Source organism: Epinephelus lanceolatus, chromosome 15, assembly GCF_041903045.1.
Source record: "Epinephelus lanceolatus isolate andai-2023 chromosome 15, ASM4190304v1, whole genome shotgun sequence".
In the NCBI taxonomy this organism is placed as follows: domain Eukaryota; kingdom Metazoa; phylum Chordata; class Actinopteri; order Perciformes; family Serranidae; genus Epinephelus; species Epinephelus lanceolatus.
The window spans coordinates 32,332,874-32,351,596 of record NC_135748.1 but is presented as its reverse complement, the minus strand read 5'-3'; the positions used below and the strand labels follow the sequence as shown (position 1 = coordinate 32,351,596).

The 18,723-nt window shown below is 40.1% G+C and overlaps 1 protein-coding gene across 1 annotated transcript; it reads right to left on the bottom strand.

Moving 5' to 3' along the window:
* Positions 1–1,339: 1,339 nt before the first annotated feature.
* On the bottom strand, positions 1,340–15,744 carry tmem62 (transmembrane protein 62). Its single transcript, XM_033642238.2, has 14 exons — positions 15,534–15,744; positions 15,179–15,383; positions 14,643–14,754; positions 11,776–11,913; positions 11,273–11,318; positions 10,650–10,791; positions 8,255–8,379; positions 7,797–7,919; positions 6,965–7,120; positions 6,280–6,439; positions 5,881–6,079; positions 5,321–5,416; positions 5,092–5,210; positions 1,340–4,303 (listed from the first exon to the last, which is right to left on the bottom strand). The coding sequence occupies exons 1-14, from the start codon at positions 15,578–15,580 to the stop codon at positions 3,983–3,985; spliced, it is 1,989 nt and encodes a 662-aa protein (XP_033498129.1). The 5' UTR covers positions 15,581–15,744; the 3' UTR covers positions 1,340–3,982.
* Positions 15,745–18,723: the final 2,979 nt, after the last annotated feature.

The window sequence follows — 18,723 nt, the reverse complement described above, 5'->3', positions numbered from 1 at the left end:
TTATTAAGTCCAAATTTCTAGACACTAAATCACTATTTTGTAATGCTGCCTCATTATTTAGTGAAAGCTTCTCATTATTTTGAGATACTAACTCACAATTTTAAGGTACTAATACATTATTTAGAGAAAAGCTTCACATTTTTTGCATTATTAAGTCTTTTTTTTTTTTTTTTTAGATACAATCTCATTTAGAGAAGAGTTTTTATTATTTTGAGATATCAACTCATTTTACTGGGTCACTTTTTTAATAAGTCATTATTTTTAGATACTACATAATTTTGAGAAAATCTCCCATTATTTTGAGACCCTAACTCACTTTTTTAAGTAAGTCAGTATACTGAGATACTTTACATTACAATTTTTTAAAATAAGTCATTATTTTGAGAAAGCTTCACTTTTTTTGAGATACTTAGTCGTTATTTTTAGGTACTAAGCCTGACTTGCAGCTCCCCAGAAATGTAACTACACGTTGCGGTGACGCAGACCTCCAGTAGCCTATATTTTGTAAGATGAAACCATTTCCCTCAGTGGAAACAAAGCTTTTATTTACTTTCATTTCACAGATTAGAAACAATAAATTGTGAAGCCAATAAAGCCTCCACAAAAATAGCATTTTAAATCTTGTGTGTGATTTAACCTGGCTTCAGACAAGCAGAGGAAATCTCTCCTTGTTGCTAGGCTAATTTATACAATGTAAAATGCCATAGGCTTGTGCTAATAACATTAGCATGTTGTATTTGTTTGGAAAACATGTTTAGTATAAGACAGTTGTTTTGTCAGGGAACCTTGTGAGTTGTAATGGAGCTGAATTTTGTAACGTTACCTTTGTTAAATGTTGCTGTTGTCCCTGGTTTTATATGAGAAGAGGAAAAGTCTGCTAGCTGCTAAGCTAGTTTTTACAATGTAAAATGCCATAGGCTTGTGCTAAAAACATTAGCATGTTGTATTTGTGGGGAAAATGTGTCCAGATAAAGACAAGTGTTTGTCTGTGGATGCTGCGAGTTATAGTGAAGCTGATTTGTGTACTTGTGTTTGAAATTGTCTCTATTAAGCCATGTTTAATGTGTGTTTAATCTGTGTTTTGAATCAACTAAACTTTACAGCACTTCACAGAAACCCTGCCACTGACTAGTGTTTTGGAGGTGTAACTGCAGAGTGACACAGACACACCACTGCACAAGTATAAATGCTCACAATGCTCAAAAAAGTTTGTAATTAAAATGACTTATCATAGTGACATAAATGGGCTTCTATATGATTTGTCTTTTTCTCTTGGATCAGTTTGCTCTTGTGGAATTTAGGCACCTTCTACTACTGACGAGAAAGGATTGAACTAGAGTGCAACAGACACAGTTTACTGCTCTCACACCTTCACATAAAAGGAATTTGGAACAATACAGACGAACATTGTTTTCACACACAAAACCATCAAAATAACTTCCAACGCAGGGAATGCCCCATTTCCAGTGCAGATATATAACATGAAGGGGAAAAAAAGAGAAATCACTCAATACAATCAGAAAGAATAAAAAAAAAATAACAAAAAAACAGCATAGTACTGGCTCATCTCATTTCACCACATCTATAACACATTCATTTTGTTTTTGTTTTTTTCTAGCCACCACACATCTCGATTGTTTAACATGGTGTCTTAGTTCACTGAGCTACTATGGAGTATAAAACATTGTCCTGAAATACTACTGCCTATTGTTCAAGTGCTCACATTCCTGAGAAACAAACAGCTGCTTTCTGAATTCACGTTTGAAGGAGCACGAAGAGTCAGGCCGGCTTGTTTTTGTGTTTCGGTGAGAACCGGCATTGAAGTTTTTGATATGACTATTCAATGCGACTATTGAGACGTTTTTGAGTGGCAGTCGTGTGCAATGGAATTTTATTTAAAAACACTTTCAATTGTTAACTACTTGTACACAGATCAACTACAGTATTTGACTGATTTGTAATTTCCTTCTTGTGATTTCCTGGAGAATAAACGTGAAAATACGATCGTCTGGGTTGCATTACCTATGTCATCTTCACCGGAGATACTGTAACGACCGCACTCTGTCAGCCACGGGGAGTCAGGAAAGCTCACAGAACAGCAAACGAGGCTTTCTCATCCACATAATTTGAGTGTCGGAAGGTAAACACGAGGATCGGTTTGGCACGTCCAGCCTTCATTAGTGAATGAAAATGATTTTCAGAGGGAAGAATAAAAGGTGAAATCTTTCTTATTCATCCTTTGGCAGTGGTGAAGTGGCGTTCGGCCAAGGCAACACTTCCAAAAAGTGCTAAAGCTCAAGTAAATGAGTCAGCTTAAACCACAGCAGAATATACTGTGAGAGGGACAGTTTGGATCTTTTTAAGTGGGGTCGTGTGAGGTACTGATCTATAGTCAGTGTTTTTCAACAGCAGATGGCGGTTGTCCCAGTTTGGAGAGGCAGGCAGGAGAACCACAACAGAAGCAAAGCAACAGAATACTGTGGACAGGGGTGGCAGCAAAACATATTTAACCACCAAAAACAATCAACCTCAGTTTAGGTGTAAGCTATATTTATAATATTGGCACTGATTTAACATGCTGTCAGACAGCCTTTTCTAAGGAGGACTGGAAGCTGGAAGCTACACCCTCTTCTTAGCCAGACTCCATTGACAAAAACAGTAATTTTACCTCGCAGAACACCGGAGTTGCTGGTCAACCACTGCCTCAGTTGGTTCCCATGTTCTCCCATGTTCAGCAAGGTAAAATTACTTGCCTCTAATGGTCCCATTTCCACCAAGCAGCAGAGTTCAGTTCAGTTCAGTTCGGTTCGCTTTTTTTCTGTTTCCACTGTGAAAAGTTGTGGATGGTACCAATGGAACCATTCCATACTGTCCCCATTTTTGGTCCCCCCTCTGTTGGGGTACCTAGCACACAGATCTGGTACTAAAAGGTGGAGCTGTGAACACTGCAGTCTGCTGATTGGTCGATAGAGGACGGTCACTCTGCTCAGGGCTGAGTTGTGGCTGGTTTTGAGGCTCATGTAACCACTGTTCATACCGTGGAGAGTTTTATTAGTAAACTGTAACTATAAAATGAAAGGATGTTTTGCTGCCTTTATTTTGTTCAGAAAATGTCGGCGTGCAGCCTCATTCTCTGGACGATAAACGAGGTGTAGACTTCCTGTAATGAGGAAATACAGTGAGTGCTGGACGGAGCAGTGGGTGACAACAACCTAAGAGTACTGTTTGGGGTGGAAACACTAGGGTCTAGGTACTATGTCTGAAGGGTTACTTTTGGTTCCAAAGGTACCATACTGAAAGTGTTTGGTGGAAACAGGGCTCAAGACAGCGACAGATAACTGCTTCAGTTTGCTGTCAAAAAGGGCTGTCTGATATAAATATTCTAAATATAGCACACATTTGAACCGATAATGATTTTTTAAGGTAGCTAAAATATGTTTCGCTGCTGCCCCTGTTCACAGCAGTACATTGCTTAGCCTCAGTCGCAGCACTCCTGGCTTCTCCAAACTTTGAGCATGCTGACCACCATCTACTACACGAAACACACTGACTATGGATAAGCTCCTTATACAACCTCATTTTAAAAAATCTGAATTATCCCTTTAACTGCGGCATACATTGGACGAGTCCTCATACAGCTTAAATAAATAGCTTAAATAAGCTATTTTACTCCCAATGTATCCGTGTTTTGTTTTTTTTTTACACTGTACACATTGCTATGAATATGGCCAGAAATGTGCTCACCGGTGCTTTACAATAACATGCATATTGAGTAAACAATACTATTGATAAACAGGATAGTGAGTGATGTACTGTGAAGTGGCTTTTGGAAGGAGGAGAGAAAGAAAGGAGGGCAGAGGGGGAGGGAGGGCTGCTGCTGCTGTGTGGGGAAAATTGAGGCTTTCAGGGTGGATAGAGACAGCAAAATATATCTGTGAGTCAGGGTCGAGGGGGAAATCGTGGTGGCACAGTGCAATTACTGTCAAGAGGGAGAGACGCTCTTGCTGTTGTCACGTAAGAGAGGGGCGGGGCCTGTCCAGGCGCGGTAGACCAATAGCAGACTGAGCCCTAGTGCCCACGTGCGGACCGGAGACAGGAAAAAGGCCATGGGGCCATAGGTCTCCAGCAGAAAGTAGCAGGAGTGGGCCTGCCAAGTGAGCAGCAGCAGCATGAAGAAGTGAACCGCCAGAGTCCGCCAGCGGCAGCCCGGCCGCAGGAAGTGGGAACGGAAGGTGTTGCCGCGGCAACGGTGGTGGAGGCTCCAGCAGAGATAGCAGGTGAGGGGCATGTTGAAGAACAGCAGCTGGCAGAGAGGAAATGGGACCAGATAAAAGTGATTAGCCTTTGATTATCACACATTTTTACAAGAAAATACTAACACAGCCAACAGCATATGAACGTGTGGTTAAAAGGAATGATTGGAGTTTTTAGGCAGTTGGCTTGTGACCCCTTAAAATAAAGAAATATGTGCCTATAACCTCTCGTCACAAGTTAGAGTGAACATGACTCATGAGCAGCTTCCTTGTCATATAGTTTAAATCTGAAGTATTTTAATAGAGTTTAAAGTTTTCAGCCTCTCACAAGAACAAAAAAAGGGTCTAAAATGAGAAAAAAACTTTTGTAACAAATTTTTCCTTACCTTAATTATCTTGTGGCCCCCTTATTTTATTTTGGGACCCGTTGGGGTCCCTTGAGGGCGCACTAGTAGGTCAGTGGAACTTATTAAACTAAAAATGTAATTACAACTATGATTAATATGACAATATGCCAAAACTAGGATCACTACCTCGCAGTTGTATGCCTCTGTGAACCGGTTAAGTTGCACTTATACAATTTACATCCATGTCTGTGGAAACATGGCTGCTTCACACACATCGCCCCCCACCAGCACAGAAGATCTATACAATCAGCACAGTTTTAAGGTGGACACCCAAAAATAGTGTCACCACTTCAATATCTATCAGTATATCAGTCACAGCCCATATTCACAATCTTTTACACACACAAAGCATATCTGCAGAGGAGGAGGATCTTTCTCATGTACAGACATTACTGAGATGTTTATGCATGGAATAAAATTATTTTTCTTACTTGAACGACTCCAACAACATAAGTGAGACTGCCCTCTAGGAAGTGTCCGTCAATGAACACCCCGAAGGCGAAGCAGGCACCACTATGGCCATCTATCAGCTCTCCTATGAACCACGGGCCTGATGGACGAGAGGCAGAGACAACACAGGACTTATTGAGACAGACACAGGTGCAAGATTACAATGAAATCTCCTAAAACAAACCTAAGTTTTGGCAGCATTCGACCCACCTAAGGCTGTGCACAGGTTGAACAGCAGCAGAGCGTAGTAGAAGGTGTCCGTTGTGCTGACCATACGAAGCGACATACAAGCTTGAGAGGTCAGTCCTGCAGATGATAGAACAGCAACGTATGAATATATAAAGACAGAACAATTATCAGTATTTAAATAAATACTTATAAGGGTAACTTGGACTTTATTTTCATATATTTTTTGTGTCCAAGTGACTAAAGGAACAACAAATTTTGAAACTGGTCCAGTTTTGAGTGAATGGGCTGCAGCCAGCAGCAGCTTGGGGCAATTTGCACCATCATTTATGGTCCACTGTGAGTGCTTGTTTTTGCTGCTGACAGGCTCAATTTGTTATTCTCAGTGTCTGACAGCATTGTGGAAAGGATTTTGACAAAGATAGACCTTTATATTAAAGAGTAAGATCATTTTTTTTAACCAGAAACAGCCCTAAAATCGCTATCACCAAACTCACCAGACACCATTTAGATAATCATTAATTTAGCGTCAAAACTAAATTATGACAGTGTATTTATCTGTAGGGCGTTCAGTGACAGCTCACCTCTCCCAGCAGGAACACGCAGGAACCTAAAGGCCAGCAGCACCCCGACATTCAGCAGCATCATAAATATGAAGGCCACTCGGCCCAGGATGTAGTGGTCTGTGAGGAGGATGAAGGACTGCACGAACCCAAAGCTGGGAGTCAGGTCATCCTCCAGAGTAAAGTGCTGCTCCCGCACTGACGACCGGCCTGCCGAGTCCTGACTCACACACAAAAACCAGAAAGGAGTAACTCAGTAATTCTGTAAGTATGAGAAAATCACATTACAGTGACCCAGACGGCAGATCTACATCAGCTGAATGTTAATCGAACCGAAGCAAACAAATTCAATCAAGAGCTATGAAATATTTAAAAGTCTCAGAACACTTTATGTAGGAGATAAATGAACGCTGCGCTGACCTCCACTTTAACTCTGATGGTGTGCAGTCCTGTGAGGTAGAGAGACGGATCCCACAGTAGAACGTACAGAGGACCTCCAGCGGAGTGGCCTTTCCCCAGAGGTTCCCCATCTACGCTCACATGCACCGCTGTGATTGGGGCCTCGGAGAAGGCCAAGATTCTGTTGAGAACCAAGAACATGGATGTTTTCATATTGAACATCAGACAAAGGCTGCGTTATTGTTGCCTACTAAAAAAAAAGCTATGACGAACCTCAATTAAAGGGTATAAATGCTTGTTATTTTCATTAAAGTAAGAGAGTACGAGTTTATGACAACGAGTCATTACAGCGTATGCCATATAACCGCAGCGTCCTGGGTTTGATTCTAGCCTTGGGATCTTTGCTGCATGTCATACCTCTCACTCTTTCCCCCATTTCTACACTGTCCTCCATCAAATCAAGGCAAAAAGACAGAAAATAATCTATGAAAAATTTAAAAATCCTGCCAGTAGCAATCAAACACACAACAAAACCAAAAACGTATCCCCCTAGACAGAGGTAACTACAGTTTAGTTAGCAGTGATGTAATAACCCACATAGTGAGCTGGGAATAGAAGGGACAGGTGCTCTGTAAAAATGTGTGTACTAGAGCCAGTGACGCGTTTTTGGTCCAACAAACACTTAACACACACACAGAACAGACACCTGATGTGTGTCGATCTCCGTATTCGACCCAGCGGCTCCACTCCGGGGTGCAGGTACTGTGCGTCCTTGGGGTTGGTGATGAGCACTGCGGGCCACTGCTCAAACCTCAGGTCAGAGAAACTCAGCATGTCGTGGTCGAAGGCCAGAACTCTGTACCTGGAGACAGACGTGAGACAGGGTTTCTGCAGGGCTCAAGTTAAACTTTTTAATACCACAGAGTGCAATTTAATACCTGTTACACATCAGTGTATGAATTTAAGTTGGTGGCTGAAGCAAAGTTTATGTGTTTCACCATCATCATGGTACAGTTATTAATCTTAGATAGCCACAAATACATGACCTCATCACTATGCACCCTGCAAACAGCTGTGTTTGAAAAAGAAAAATACTACTTACAGTTAGAGTTTTTTTTGTGTGTGTGTTTTCACATTGTCAGTTCATTTGAAAGAGGACTCAGTTCTCTTTCTGGTCAACTTCTGCTGAAAAGGACCAAGTGTGAAAACACCCTAAATTGAAGTTTTGCCAGAAGCTCCAGAGCCACTGTAGCTAGCAGTAGTCATTTACAGGTGTATAACGCCCACAGCGGGACACAAAAACATTTCACTACTACTTCCTAAGATAGTCAAGAGATAATATCTTAGACTAAATTAAATTAAACACCATAACCCTAAATACATTAAAGACTCTCTCTGAGGAAACTGAATTTACTGAACTGCTTTTTAAGACTTTAGTTCTGCAAGTGAGATGAACAGCTGTGTGTGTGGGAGGAGTGGGCTCCCAACTGGTCAGTGTTTCAAGTGTAAATATTTTGCATTCCAGTTGTTATTCATACCTGCGGTTATCCATCCAGTCACCCAGCTCCAGCTCTAGGGTGCCTTGGGGGTGTCGGCTGTGGAGGACGGGCATCAGGCCGCCCAGTGTGTGCAGGTGGCCACACAGATATGCAACAGCAGATCTAATCACAAGGAGTCCAGATGTGAGAGCTGTAATAACATTCTCATAATATGCCGACAACTGCTTGATAATATAATGAATATTCCTGAAAATGCAAAATAAAGGATTCTGAAAGAAGAAATGTCACTTTGGTTTTAATATAATCAACAGGATGAAAATAAACACTGCTGACCTTCGGCTTCATCATTCTAAGAATGTGTGATAAAATCTAGCATGCATGTCAAAAGAGAGGGCTGTTGAATGTTTGCAGAGTGACTTACTGGGACAGTAGATAGTTCCACACCCTGCTTTTAAAGAAAAAACTGGTTCAGCTTCTGACTTCCAGCATTTTCTCACCTCATCATGTCCCGAACTCCAGGAGACGGGGAGACGACGGTGGAGGTGGTGTAGTGGCCAAACCAGATCGACTGGTTGCTTTTCAGACTTTCAATTCTGAACCTGTCCAGCAAGTCCATTTGAGTCTGACACACATCAAGAAGAAAAAAAAAACATTATAATAACTACATGTCCCATTAAAGTCATTATCTACATTGTGTAAGCGCTGTATTCAGTCACATTTACAGCACTGTGTATCATTTAAGTATGAGGATACTGTACACTTTGTGCCATTATGTGTTAGTGCTCCCTTCTATTTGTCTGTTTCTTAAACAAACATTTTTCCATCTTCTGTTTACTATGTAATGGCCACATTTTCTTACAGAAGGAGGAGGATCTTTAAGGTTTACTTTGCAGGAATTGTCAGATACTGTTTGTAAACAGTATCGCTGTCGAAAATGAAAGCCAACCCCAGACTCACTCCGCTTGGCATTTGGCCTTGCTGTATTTGTGTTTGTTTTTGGTGCTGTGTCCACAATTTTTGTGGCTCCCTCCTAGATGCATGCTGTTTACAGTCTGGCACGTCGTCGCTACCTTTTCATGAAGTCCTGACCTTACTTGAACACTGTGCTCACGAACGTCCCGACCATAGCCAAAAAAAGGAGTCTCTGTAGATGCATACACCGCCTCACATTTCTAATGGGTCATAAGTGATAACTGAAAGGGAATTACTTTTGTATGAGTACAAAATATTGACATATAGGGCCTTAATTAAACCATCTATATGGCAGATGGTGGATAGTGGATGGCACAAGTGCATTAAGAGCATGTTCAACTCCACTTTTGCTAGTTAAAGGGCACATAATGTGGGTACAAAATAAGGTGTAAGGAGCAATGGGGGTTGTATTTAGTTCCTAATTAACAATCAGAGAGTCATCTCCCATTTCCTTTAAAAGCCAGTTGCACCTGCACCTTGCATACTGGTATTTACATGATGGATTCGGCAAACTGAAAAGGCGAGTGGTTTTCTGCTGAGAGTAATACAGTCAGACAGGAGTCAGGTTAATTTCCAGGGCTGGTACCTGCAGTTATTCCACAGGCTAGTTAATAACATGTCGGGCAGGAAATCCAAAGTGTGGGATCATTTTGAGAAGGTGAAGGACGAACCCAAGGTGATATGTAAACTCATCTTCATTGGTCGACTACAAACATGACGTATCATCTGAAACATGGAAGTAGCTACATGCCCATTAGCCCACAGCGTCATTAACAGGCGGCTCGCTCAGTGTGTGACGTGCACTTGTAGATAAAATATAGGCCTATACTAATGAATGTTCATTAGTACGTTTTTGTATTTCTCTGTAATGTAGCACAGTGTTAACAATGTTACCGATACTATTCTTTCTCACACCTTCTGTGATGATTTTGGTTCCTGTGGTATGTTTTTGTGTTTGTTCTCTCTCTCCCTCCCCCTTTCTTCTGTTCTGCAGTGCATGTGTGTGTCAGGGGGCGTGGCTGGCTTCTCCTGCAGCAGCAGATGAGGCACACCTGTCTTCAATCACCTCATCTTCCTGTCTACAAGAGCCTGGTCTTCACTCCATTACGCTGCCAGATATTTCCGTCATGTTCGGTAGAGCTCTGTGTTCTTACATTTTGTATCTTGTGCTCAACTTGCTGCATAGCCGTATTTTGCTGCCTATTCTTCTAGTGTTGCTAGAGGTTTTTGTACTTGTGGTTTTTTCCCTGTTGTACTCAGGTCGTCCTTTGTGCCTCACCGTGTGCCTGAGTTTTTTTCAATCCATCCTTCGGTGAATATTCTACGAGCCAGCCAGCTCCCTGCCTCCACCGCCTGCTCTTGTTTTTTCTTATTGTTAATAAACCTTTTTTGTGACTGACCTGCATCAGTATCTGCTTTGGGGTCCAAACAAAACCTGTACCTAACACCTTCAACTCAAACCATTGTGTTGCCCCACCCAAAACATATCATTTCATAATTAATTTAATATCAGAAACATGGGGGCGACTAGTCGACTCATGGCCCTAAATGATGACTATTGGTTGACTAGGAAAATTCTCAGTCGGGGGCAGTTCTACTCTCTACATATCGGGAAAATACTGCGCTATTCTGACTTTCAACCAGAAATGTGGTGGTCATTGGAAACTTACATACCCGTGGCTGCACAGATGAGCACAAGTACATTTGCTACAAACAACATGGACGCTGACTGCGAAATGACAACTGTGCGGCACAGTGCACTGCTTTGCATAGTATACCTTTAAATCAAATTAATCCTCATCTTCAAGTGTAACAAAAGCACAAGTGATTGCAGTATTCAATGTTTCTCTACTGTCTGAAATTTGTCACAAACTCAGTGTCTGTTTATGTTCTGTCAAGAGAAGGTGCAGAAAGTTGTACCTGGTTGAGAATACCGAAGAAATTGTACGGCCTCTTGGGTCCTGGAGTCAGAGTGGCATCGGCACAGACAAAGGAGTAGTTGCCAAAAGGAGTTTTATGAACATAATGGAAAGAGCCTACTTTCTGATTAGCCGAGTATTTCCTAGAGAAAATTGAAGAAAAAAAAAAAGAGTCAGCGTGAGCAACAAGATACAACGGTCTGGGATGGAGTCAGCCAGCAGCTCCAGTCCTAATAGAGTCCTGAGATAATTTGATGCATTTTAAATAAATAAATTAAGCTTGCATAGGAGACAGTCTTTGTCTGGCAGAGGATGGCCACAACATTAAGAATATTAAGGAGATAAAAGATCAATCAGCATTAACAGAAGCAGCAGTGTCACATAAAACATAATTTGTGTCACAAGACAAGAGGCTGTTCATGCAGATTCTGCCTCTATTTTCGTCCTCAGGAAGCACAGGCAGCTTGGATTATTGTCAATAAATAGGTCTGCAACTACTCATGTTTCAGAGGCATTGAATTTACGATGAGCTCTGATCGGCCTCGTGATCAGCTTGCTACTTTAAGACATGCAGGAGCAGACTCTGACTGGGTGTAAAGGAGGCTTTAACCATTTCATACTGACCGGTAATAATTGTTGATGCTGTCCAATGACATAATATTGAAGGCATCTGTTGGAAGAAATGAAACAAGGGTGAGATATAGCAGAATATTATGTTTGATGAAGTAATTCCCATGGAACAACACTATTTAATCAGAATCAGATTTCCTCATGTTACAGGAAGATATCGAACAAAATCCGTTGTTACCATAGAGTCCATAAACTGACAGGACACACATCAATGACTGCGATCGATAAGAGCAGAATAGCTGTCAGAGAAACTCCAGATCCAATAACTAGCTTTCTCGTTTTTTTTTTGACAGTTAAAAAGTAAGGATATCGTCTTTCACATCTAATAGCTTGCGATCCAATAACAGAGGGAAGAGCAGCGGTGAAAAGGAAGGGGCAGGACGAGCACCCTCGGTTAATGGATTCTTCGGAAAATCTTAATTGTTTTCTGGGCCGTTTCCATCGAGCCAGACAGTTTGGAGAGGACATTAAGATAACAAAGTGCTGCGGTTAATCACCATGATTTCCACGGATGTCTATCCACCTCGTGCGCTCCATCACACGTGACCTTTTCAGGATGTTGTGGTAGGCCTGCCACTCCACCTCGTGCTGGAGGGAGCCCACCTTGCTCTCTGTTTTGGCGTCTGTCAGATCCCCTGTGGAGGGAGAGAGGAGACACATCTGAGGACACAACATGGCCACACCCAGTCAGGCTTGTTACAGCTTAACAAGTACGATAAGGCTGTATTGTCCCGGAGGAAATGTGACTTCTACAAATACAGTATCAGCTGTTAGGAAAATACTAATTAACACTGTGCATACATGCAGCATAAAGGCAGACTGTCACAATACCACATGCGCACGCACACACAAACACACCCTGCATGCATGTGTTGGAATAATTGGAAATAAAAGGTCATGAATGCCCCCCTCAAGTGAGAACTACAGGTAAAAATTTTGGTACTCAACTTGCTGAGTTGACATTATATCACGCAAAAACATGGCAAGTGAAAGTAAATGTTTGGTTGATGTTAAGACACTTATTAGTTTACATATTGCATATACATTTTTGCTCACACTAAAGGTCCAGTGTGTAGGATTTAAGGGGATATATTAGCAGAAATGGAATATAATATTATAAGCATGTTTTCTTAAGTGTATAATCACCTGAAAATAAGAATCATTGTGTTCTTGTTACCTTAGAATAAGCCGTTTATATCTACATAGGGAACAGGTCCTCGTCTACAGACACTGACACCAGAGGGACCTTTTTTTTTTTAGCAGCCACTCCACAACTAGGAACATTTGAGAAACACTGATTTTTTTTAACATTTAACTGCTTTTTTTTTTAGGTGGTTTTAGTGATTTAAATCAGCAGGTCTGTTTGTTTTGGATTTGGAGAGGAGGAGACCATGGAAGAGACAAAAATTTGGCTCCCAGTAAAAGTCTGGATCAGAAAAACGGTGAGCACACGTTAGCAGGTGCTGGGCTCGCAGCCCATTTCTGACGAGCCAAAAGGTGTCGGAGAGGAGAAACACTGAACTGTGACATGAAACTGCCTTTTTTTTCAGGTTTAAATCACCGGGTCTGTTTGTTTTGAAAAGAAGGAGACCTCTGTGCATAATTTTGCATAATTAGAAAAACAGAACGTATTACTCCCATACACAAAACACTTCACTGGCTTCCAATAAAATACAGAATTGATTTCAAAATACTCCACACCGTTTCCAAAGCACTTCGTGGTCTGGCTCCTCAATACATCTCTGACCTGCTCACAGCCTACATACCCCCCAGAACCCTCAGATCATCAGACACTGGTCTCCTAACTGTGCCCATGATCCAAAATAAATTTGTTGGAGGTGCATTCAGTCATTATGGCCCGACTCTCTGGAACGAACTGCTTGATGATCTGAGATTCTCTGCAACTGTGTCATCCTTTAAAGTCAAGCTAAAGACCCACCTGTTCTCCCAGGCCTATGAATAGTTAGTGCCTCTGTCTCTCTGTCTCTTCTTCCCCTCTCTGGTGTTTCTTCTGGGGATGTGTGATTTGGTATGTCTGTGCAGGTGGGTGGGCTAGGGATGAATTACCCTCAGGATTTAATTTGTTTTTATTCACACATGTTGTATGTAAAAGCGCATTGAGATTATAAATAATATAAATAAAATTTGACTGATTTGACCATTAAAACCTCCTGAACAATGGACACTGAACGAATCCTAACTAGGAGTTTACACTTGGCAAATGGGAGAAAATTCAGCTGGATGCAATCTGCAGTCTTCACCGCTAGATACCACTAAATCAGGGGTGTCAAACATACGGCCTGTGAGCCAAAAAAGGGTCCAATCCGGCCAACTAGATGACTGCACTAAGAGGTGCCAGGTTTCAGGAGCAAGTTAAACAATGCCGACTTCATGTAAAATTCTGCTTCAGGGGCTTTTCCACCCTGACCAGAATACAGCTCTCTGATATAACAATGAATACTTACTGTGACCATGTTTAAAGATACTGAACAATGTGCAAAATATTGTCAGCAGCTTCAAAGTGAGAGATATTGTTGAAATTGTACCTATTCTTTATTAGACATCTCAGACTGTTCATCTGATTTGCAAAAGGATGAACATCTGTAGAATATATTGAAGCTGATAATACTTATAGGTTATTGTGTGATGGTTTCATTGGCATGGCCCATCTGAGGTCAAACTGGGCTGTATCTGACCTTTGAACTAAAATGAGTTTGACACCCCTGCACTAAATTTACACATTGCTCCATTAAGAAATGTTTTATTAATTCATATACTGCATATTAATTAAAGTAACATGGTATTTGTAATCCTAAACGTAGAGTGACCTCAATAAGCCAGAAGTTATTTATTAGCATTAACCCTGATAACAAAGATAAAGCTATGTTTAGTGGTTTTAGGGAATGTACTGGTGCAGAACAACTCTGGGACAAAATGACTTTGCTGTTTTAATGTGTGAAGTATTTTGTAATGACTTTGTTTGTTTTACTGACTTCTATTTGATTGCTTTGATAGTGTCTTCTTCTGTGTCTGGTGAGCCGAAGACACATTTCAACCCCTGGTGGACAATAAAGAGATACTGTATTGTAGTATATTCTCTATACAGCTTCAAACTGTTTCACCAGACTTGGATAGCAACATGAATCCTCACTGGGACTCTGAATGCTCTGAGCAATAACACAAAACAACATCTCTGTAGTGTCCATGTTTTTTCCACTGCAGTCCAACTCAGGAAACGGGATCAAACGAGGGGCACGTGAATGCAGCATACACCACTTACGTGTACATGCACCAACTGCACACCTGCAGTCATCATAACAGTGTACATGATAGTAACTAGAGCAAGACATGGGGGTTACTGTACCTGTTGCAAGCACCAGAGCTGGCTTGATCACTTCAATTGTGTCGGTGCAGAACTTTTCAAAATCAGGAATGCGTCTTGGGTCATGAAATCGGCTTATGTGAATATCAGACACCTTGAACCAAACATAAAAGCGTGAATCAGGGATTAATTAGTCATAAATATATATTAAATGGGCTGTAAATGTGGCTTTAGTGTAGCCTTTTTAACACATTAGTGTGAGAGTTGTAAAACACAAAGGGTACAAAGTCTGACTACAACTTACTGTGTTGCTGAACGTCATTTTTACCTGACAATGACACACTTCTGTGGTCACTGACCTCTTTCTGTCAATCATTGAGAGGGAGTTCAGTGGGTGAACTACCACAGCTAGCTTCATACGACAACACTGCAAACCAAAGATGGATAGTCTACTCTACATTCATGTTAAATGTATGACTGTGATATTACAAGTGGGGATATTGGTTGTATTTAGGCAGCATCATTCCGTTTGTATCGAGACCAAACACAGCTAGCTAGCAAGAGAGAATAAAGCCCACCTGTATAAACCAGAATATATTGCTCAACTCGCCGCCGGGAAATGGTGGAGAGCTCCCCTTGGCTTCATCTCCATCACCGACAGTCTGGTGCTGGACGCTCCGTTTCGGGTGCCAAGCCGTGTCATAGCTGTCCAGCACCCAGGAGGTGATGCACGCCAGGGCCAGTCCGAGGATAACCAGCGCACCGAACAGCCTCAGCATCCTCCTGTAGTGGCGAGAGAGGGGGCTAGCTGCCGCCGTCTGTCCCGGACAGAAAATAGCTAAGCTACTGGGTGAAATAGCTAAGGGCACGAATCACACTAACATTAACTACAGATATTGTCAACCATTTGGCTACATAGCTAAGATGTCAGACCGTTTCTGTCGCTGCCATCGCGGCCACGGGAGATGCATTGGGTTCATTCACGGATCTCCGCTCAGCTGCCTTCGGAGGCGGAGGAGGAGGTAGCTCAGCAGGTTAGCTAGCAGCTAGCTACCTACCAGCTACCAACACAGCACACAGACCGGTTGGATGTGAGGACGTCACCAGGATTGTGTGTGCAAGAAGAGCTCCCACTCTCACACCGTTTTCCGGGTACCGCAATCGACCGCAATACCACTGCACATGTCATCGCGAGAAGGCACGAGAATAACGAAGTACAGGGAAGACATGGAATTTAAAGTAATTTATTATTTTAATTTTTTTAATAAGGGGAATTATATTTTTGAATTAATCGTTCTATTTTTTAGAAAACGTTTTTTAAATATATTATATATTATATTATAGATTTTTTAAAAACATTATTTTAAAAATATATTATTAGATATTAATTTTTTCATTTAGCAAATATCCCACAAAGATCTATAAACATGTTTAAGTAGTGTACTGTTTATCTCGTTGTTCAGCAGAACAGAACATAACATCACATAGCCTATATATATATATATATATATATATATATATATATATATATATGTATTCCATGTAGAGTTGGTTTATTTTATTTTGTGTATTATTGTGGCACTATCATTGTGTATAATATGGAGATGCAGCCCACAACTTCCATACAAACTCCCAAAGAACTTTGCATATTAATGTAAATGTAAGTATGCTATATATACTGTATATACTGTCATATCCACATTTGGTTTTCTATCTGTAGATGCTCCAAAATATTTTTGCATATCAGTATAAATGTTAACACATATACATTGAATACACCATTGAACTGTTGTCCTACTGTTTACATATTTCATTGTGTTGTTGGTTTTCTATTTGTAGATACTTTCAAAAAATCTGTAGCTACATAGTTGTCATGTTTTTTTTTCTGTGTTCAGCTTCGTTATCCTTGGGGGTTTTTTTTTTTTAGCTCTATGTCTATTTCTGTGTAAGTACATTGAGAGCAACCAAAAAAAGGAGTAAAAAATTGTATGTGTACACATGAATTGCCATACAGAACATGATTCTGATATGCTCAAACTCTCAGTTGTTTATAACTGAGTCTTAAAACTTCACTGTGTTTTTTTTTCTATAATCAGAAAAGAGCTATACTGTCTCGGCTTTATGGTTTTGAATACATTTCATTAATTAATGTCAGTGTCAATCAGCAAAACTGATTCAAGTTGAAACACACCAGTGGGGGAGGAAGTACTCAGTTATTTTACTTAAGTAAAAGTAGCAGTGGGTTACTATAGTGTTGTGAAAATATTCTGTTGCAAGTAAAAGTCCTGTATTGGCATCAAAATGTACTTAAAGTACCCAAAGTAAAAGTATTCCCATGGAGGATGGCCCATTTCAGAATGACACACCATGTATTATATTAGCCCACTGGATTAGTGATACATTAATATGTACATCACAGTAATGTTGTAGCTGGTAAAGGTGGATATAATTTTAACTACTTGCTGGGTAGCTTAACCTAAAAGTATAATAATTTGATAGTTGATTTATAGTTTGCATTGTAAGTGATAAATAACTAAAACTGTTGTTGTTGATGAGGCAGGTGTACTATATGTTACTGTGGAAGAAGTGAGTAATGTTATACTCTCATATATATTATGATGGCATTTTGGCTGAGCGGTGGGTAGGCTATACTTTAAATGGCCAGAAAAAGAGGTGGGTATACCCTGTATACCTGCGTATACTCTGAACTATACCTCTGAGTAGAAGTATAAAGCTGCATAAATGTAAATAGCCTGCTCAAGTAAAGTACAGGCACTTTCAAGAGATCAGATCAGATAAAACAAGACTTTATTAATTCCATATTGGGGAAATTCATGTTACAGCATCTCAAGAGTCATAAGGAAAAAGCAATAAGAGACTGAATGGTAAAAAAGGATAAAAAAAATACTACAAAACATATAATAAAGACAGAATAATATAATAGTGTAAAATCTACATTCACTATATATAACTTTTACTTAAACAGATACTGTTATGTCCATGATTGATAGCTGCACAGGATAACTGAAATATGCACATAATGTGTAGTGTATTTACTGTAAGATACAGATATATATTACTTTACTGTAATTAACCTTGTAGGACCCTTCGGACATCTGGGGGCTGACCCACTGACCGTCCCAAGAGTCAGAACAAAACATGGTGAAGCAGCATTTTGTTATCATGCAGCACAAACCTGGAATAACCTCCCAGATGATGTCAGAGAAGCCCAGACTCTGACCAGTTTTAAGTCCAAGCTAAAAACATTCCTTATTTATACTGCCTATTCCACCATATGGTGACCGCAGCCTTTTAAAACTCAATTTTAAATCATTTTAAACAATCTTTTCTGTTCTGTTTATCTGTGCAGCTCATGCCTGCCCATGTGCTATTGTTAATGGTGATTTCTTTCAATTGTAAATCATTTTGTAATTAATTTTACCTTTTATATCTTTTTTTCTCTCTACTCTTTCCTGTATCCTTTATTATGTTTTATATTTTATTGCTCTTAGTTACATTCCACCACTGTTGAACACCCATAAGTAAAATAGGCTATATCTTTGCATATTTAATCAGTTAGCTGATAATAAAAACAGCTGTGTGATTGAATGAATGAGGAGAATGAATCTTTATTGTCATTACACAAAATGTACAATGAAATTCCATTTGACTTCCCCTGTGTAAGAACAATTAGAAGTGCACACACACACACACACACACACACACACACACACACACACACACACACACAGCAGCAGCAGCAGCAGCAGCAATAAAAAGTGTCAGTGCAAATTTAAAATAAAATAGTACAACTATCAACATCTTTGAATTAATGTCGCTTCCTGGTGGTCTTTACGAAAAGCGTCATTTTTCCTCTTTGGTCGCGTTCCAAACAAATTAAACTGTATCCTTAAACAATACAGAGATTACTTTTTAAAGCTTTATTCAGTTTCTCAACTATGTGTTTTTTTTGTATTGTACGACGTGTAAATATTAAATTACTCGACTAAATGTTTATAATATGATTAAAATCATATTAAATATAAAATATATTTATATTTTAAATTACATATAATTATTATATATATAATTTGCATTACTTAATTTTATATTTTATATAGAA

Bases quoted from the DNA above. Each gene is read 5' to 3' on its own strand.
- tmem62 (XM_033642238.2), bottom strand. From the start codon at position 15,580: ATGAACCCAATGCATCTCCCGTGGCCGCGATGGCAGCGACAGAAACG. The intron at 10,792-11,272 runs GTCAGTATGAAA...AATTTTCTCTAG, and splicing joins AGCATCAACAATTATTACCG to GAAATACTCGGCTAATCAGA. The intron at 4,304-5,091 runs GTAAGAAAAATA...CCTCTCTGCCAG, and splicing joins ATGTTGTTGGAGTCGTTCAA to CTGCTGTTCTTCAACATGCC.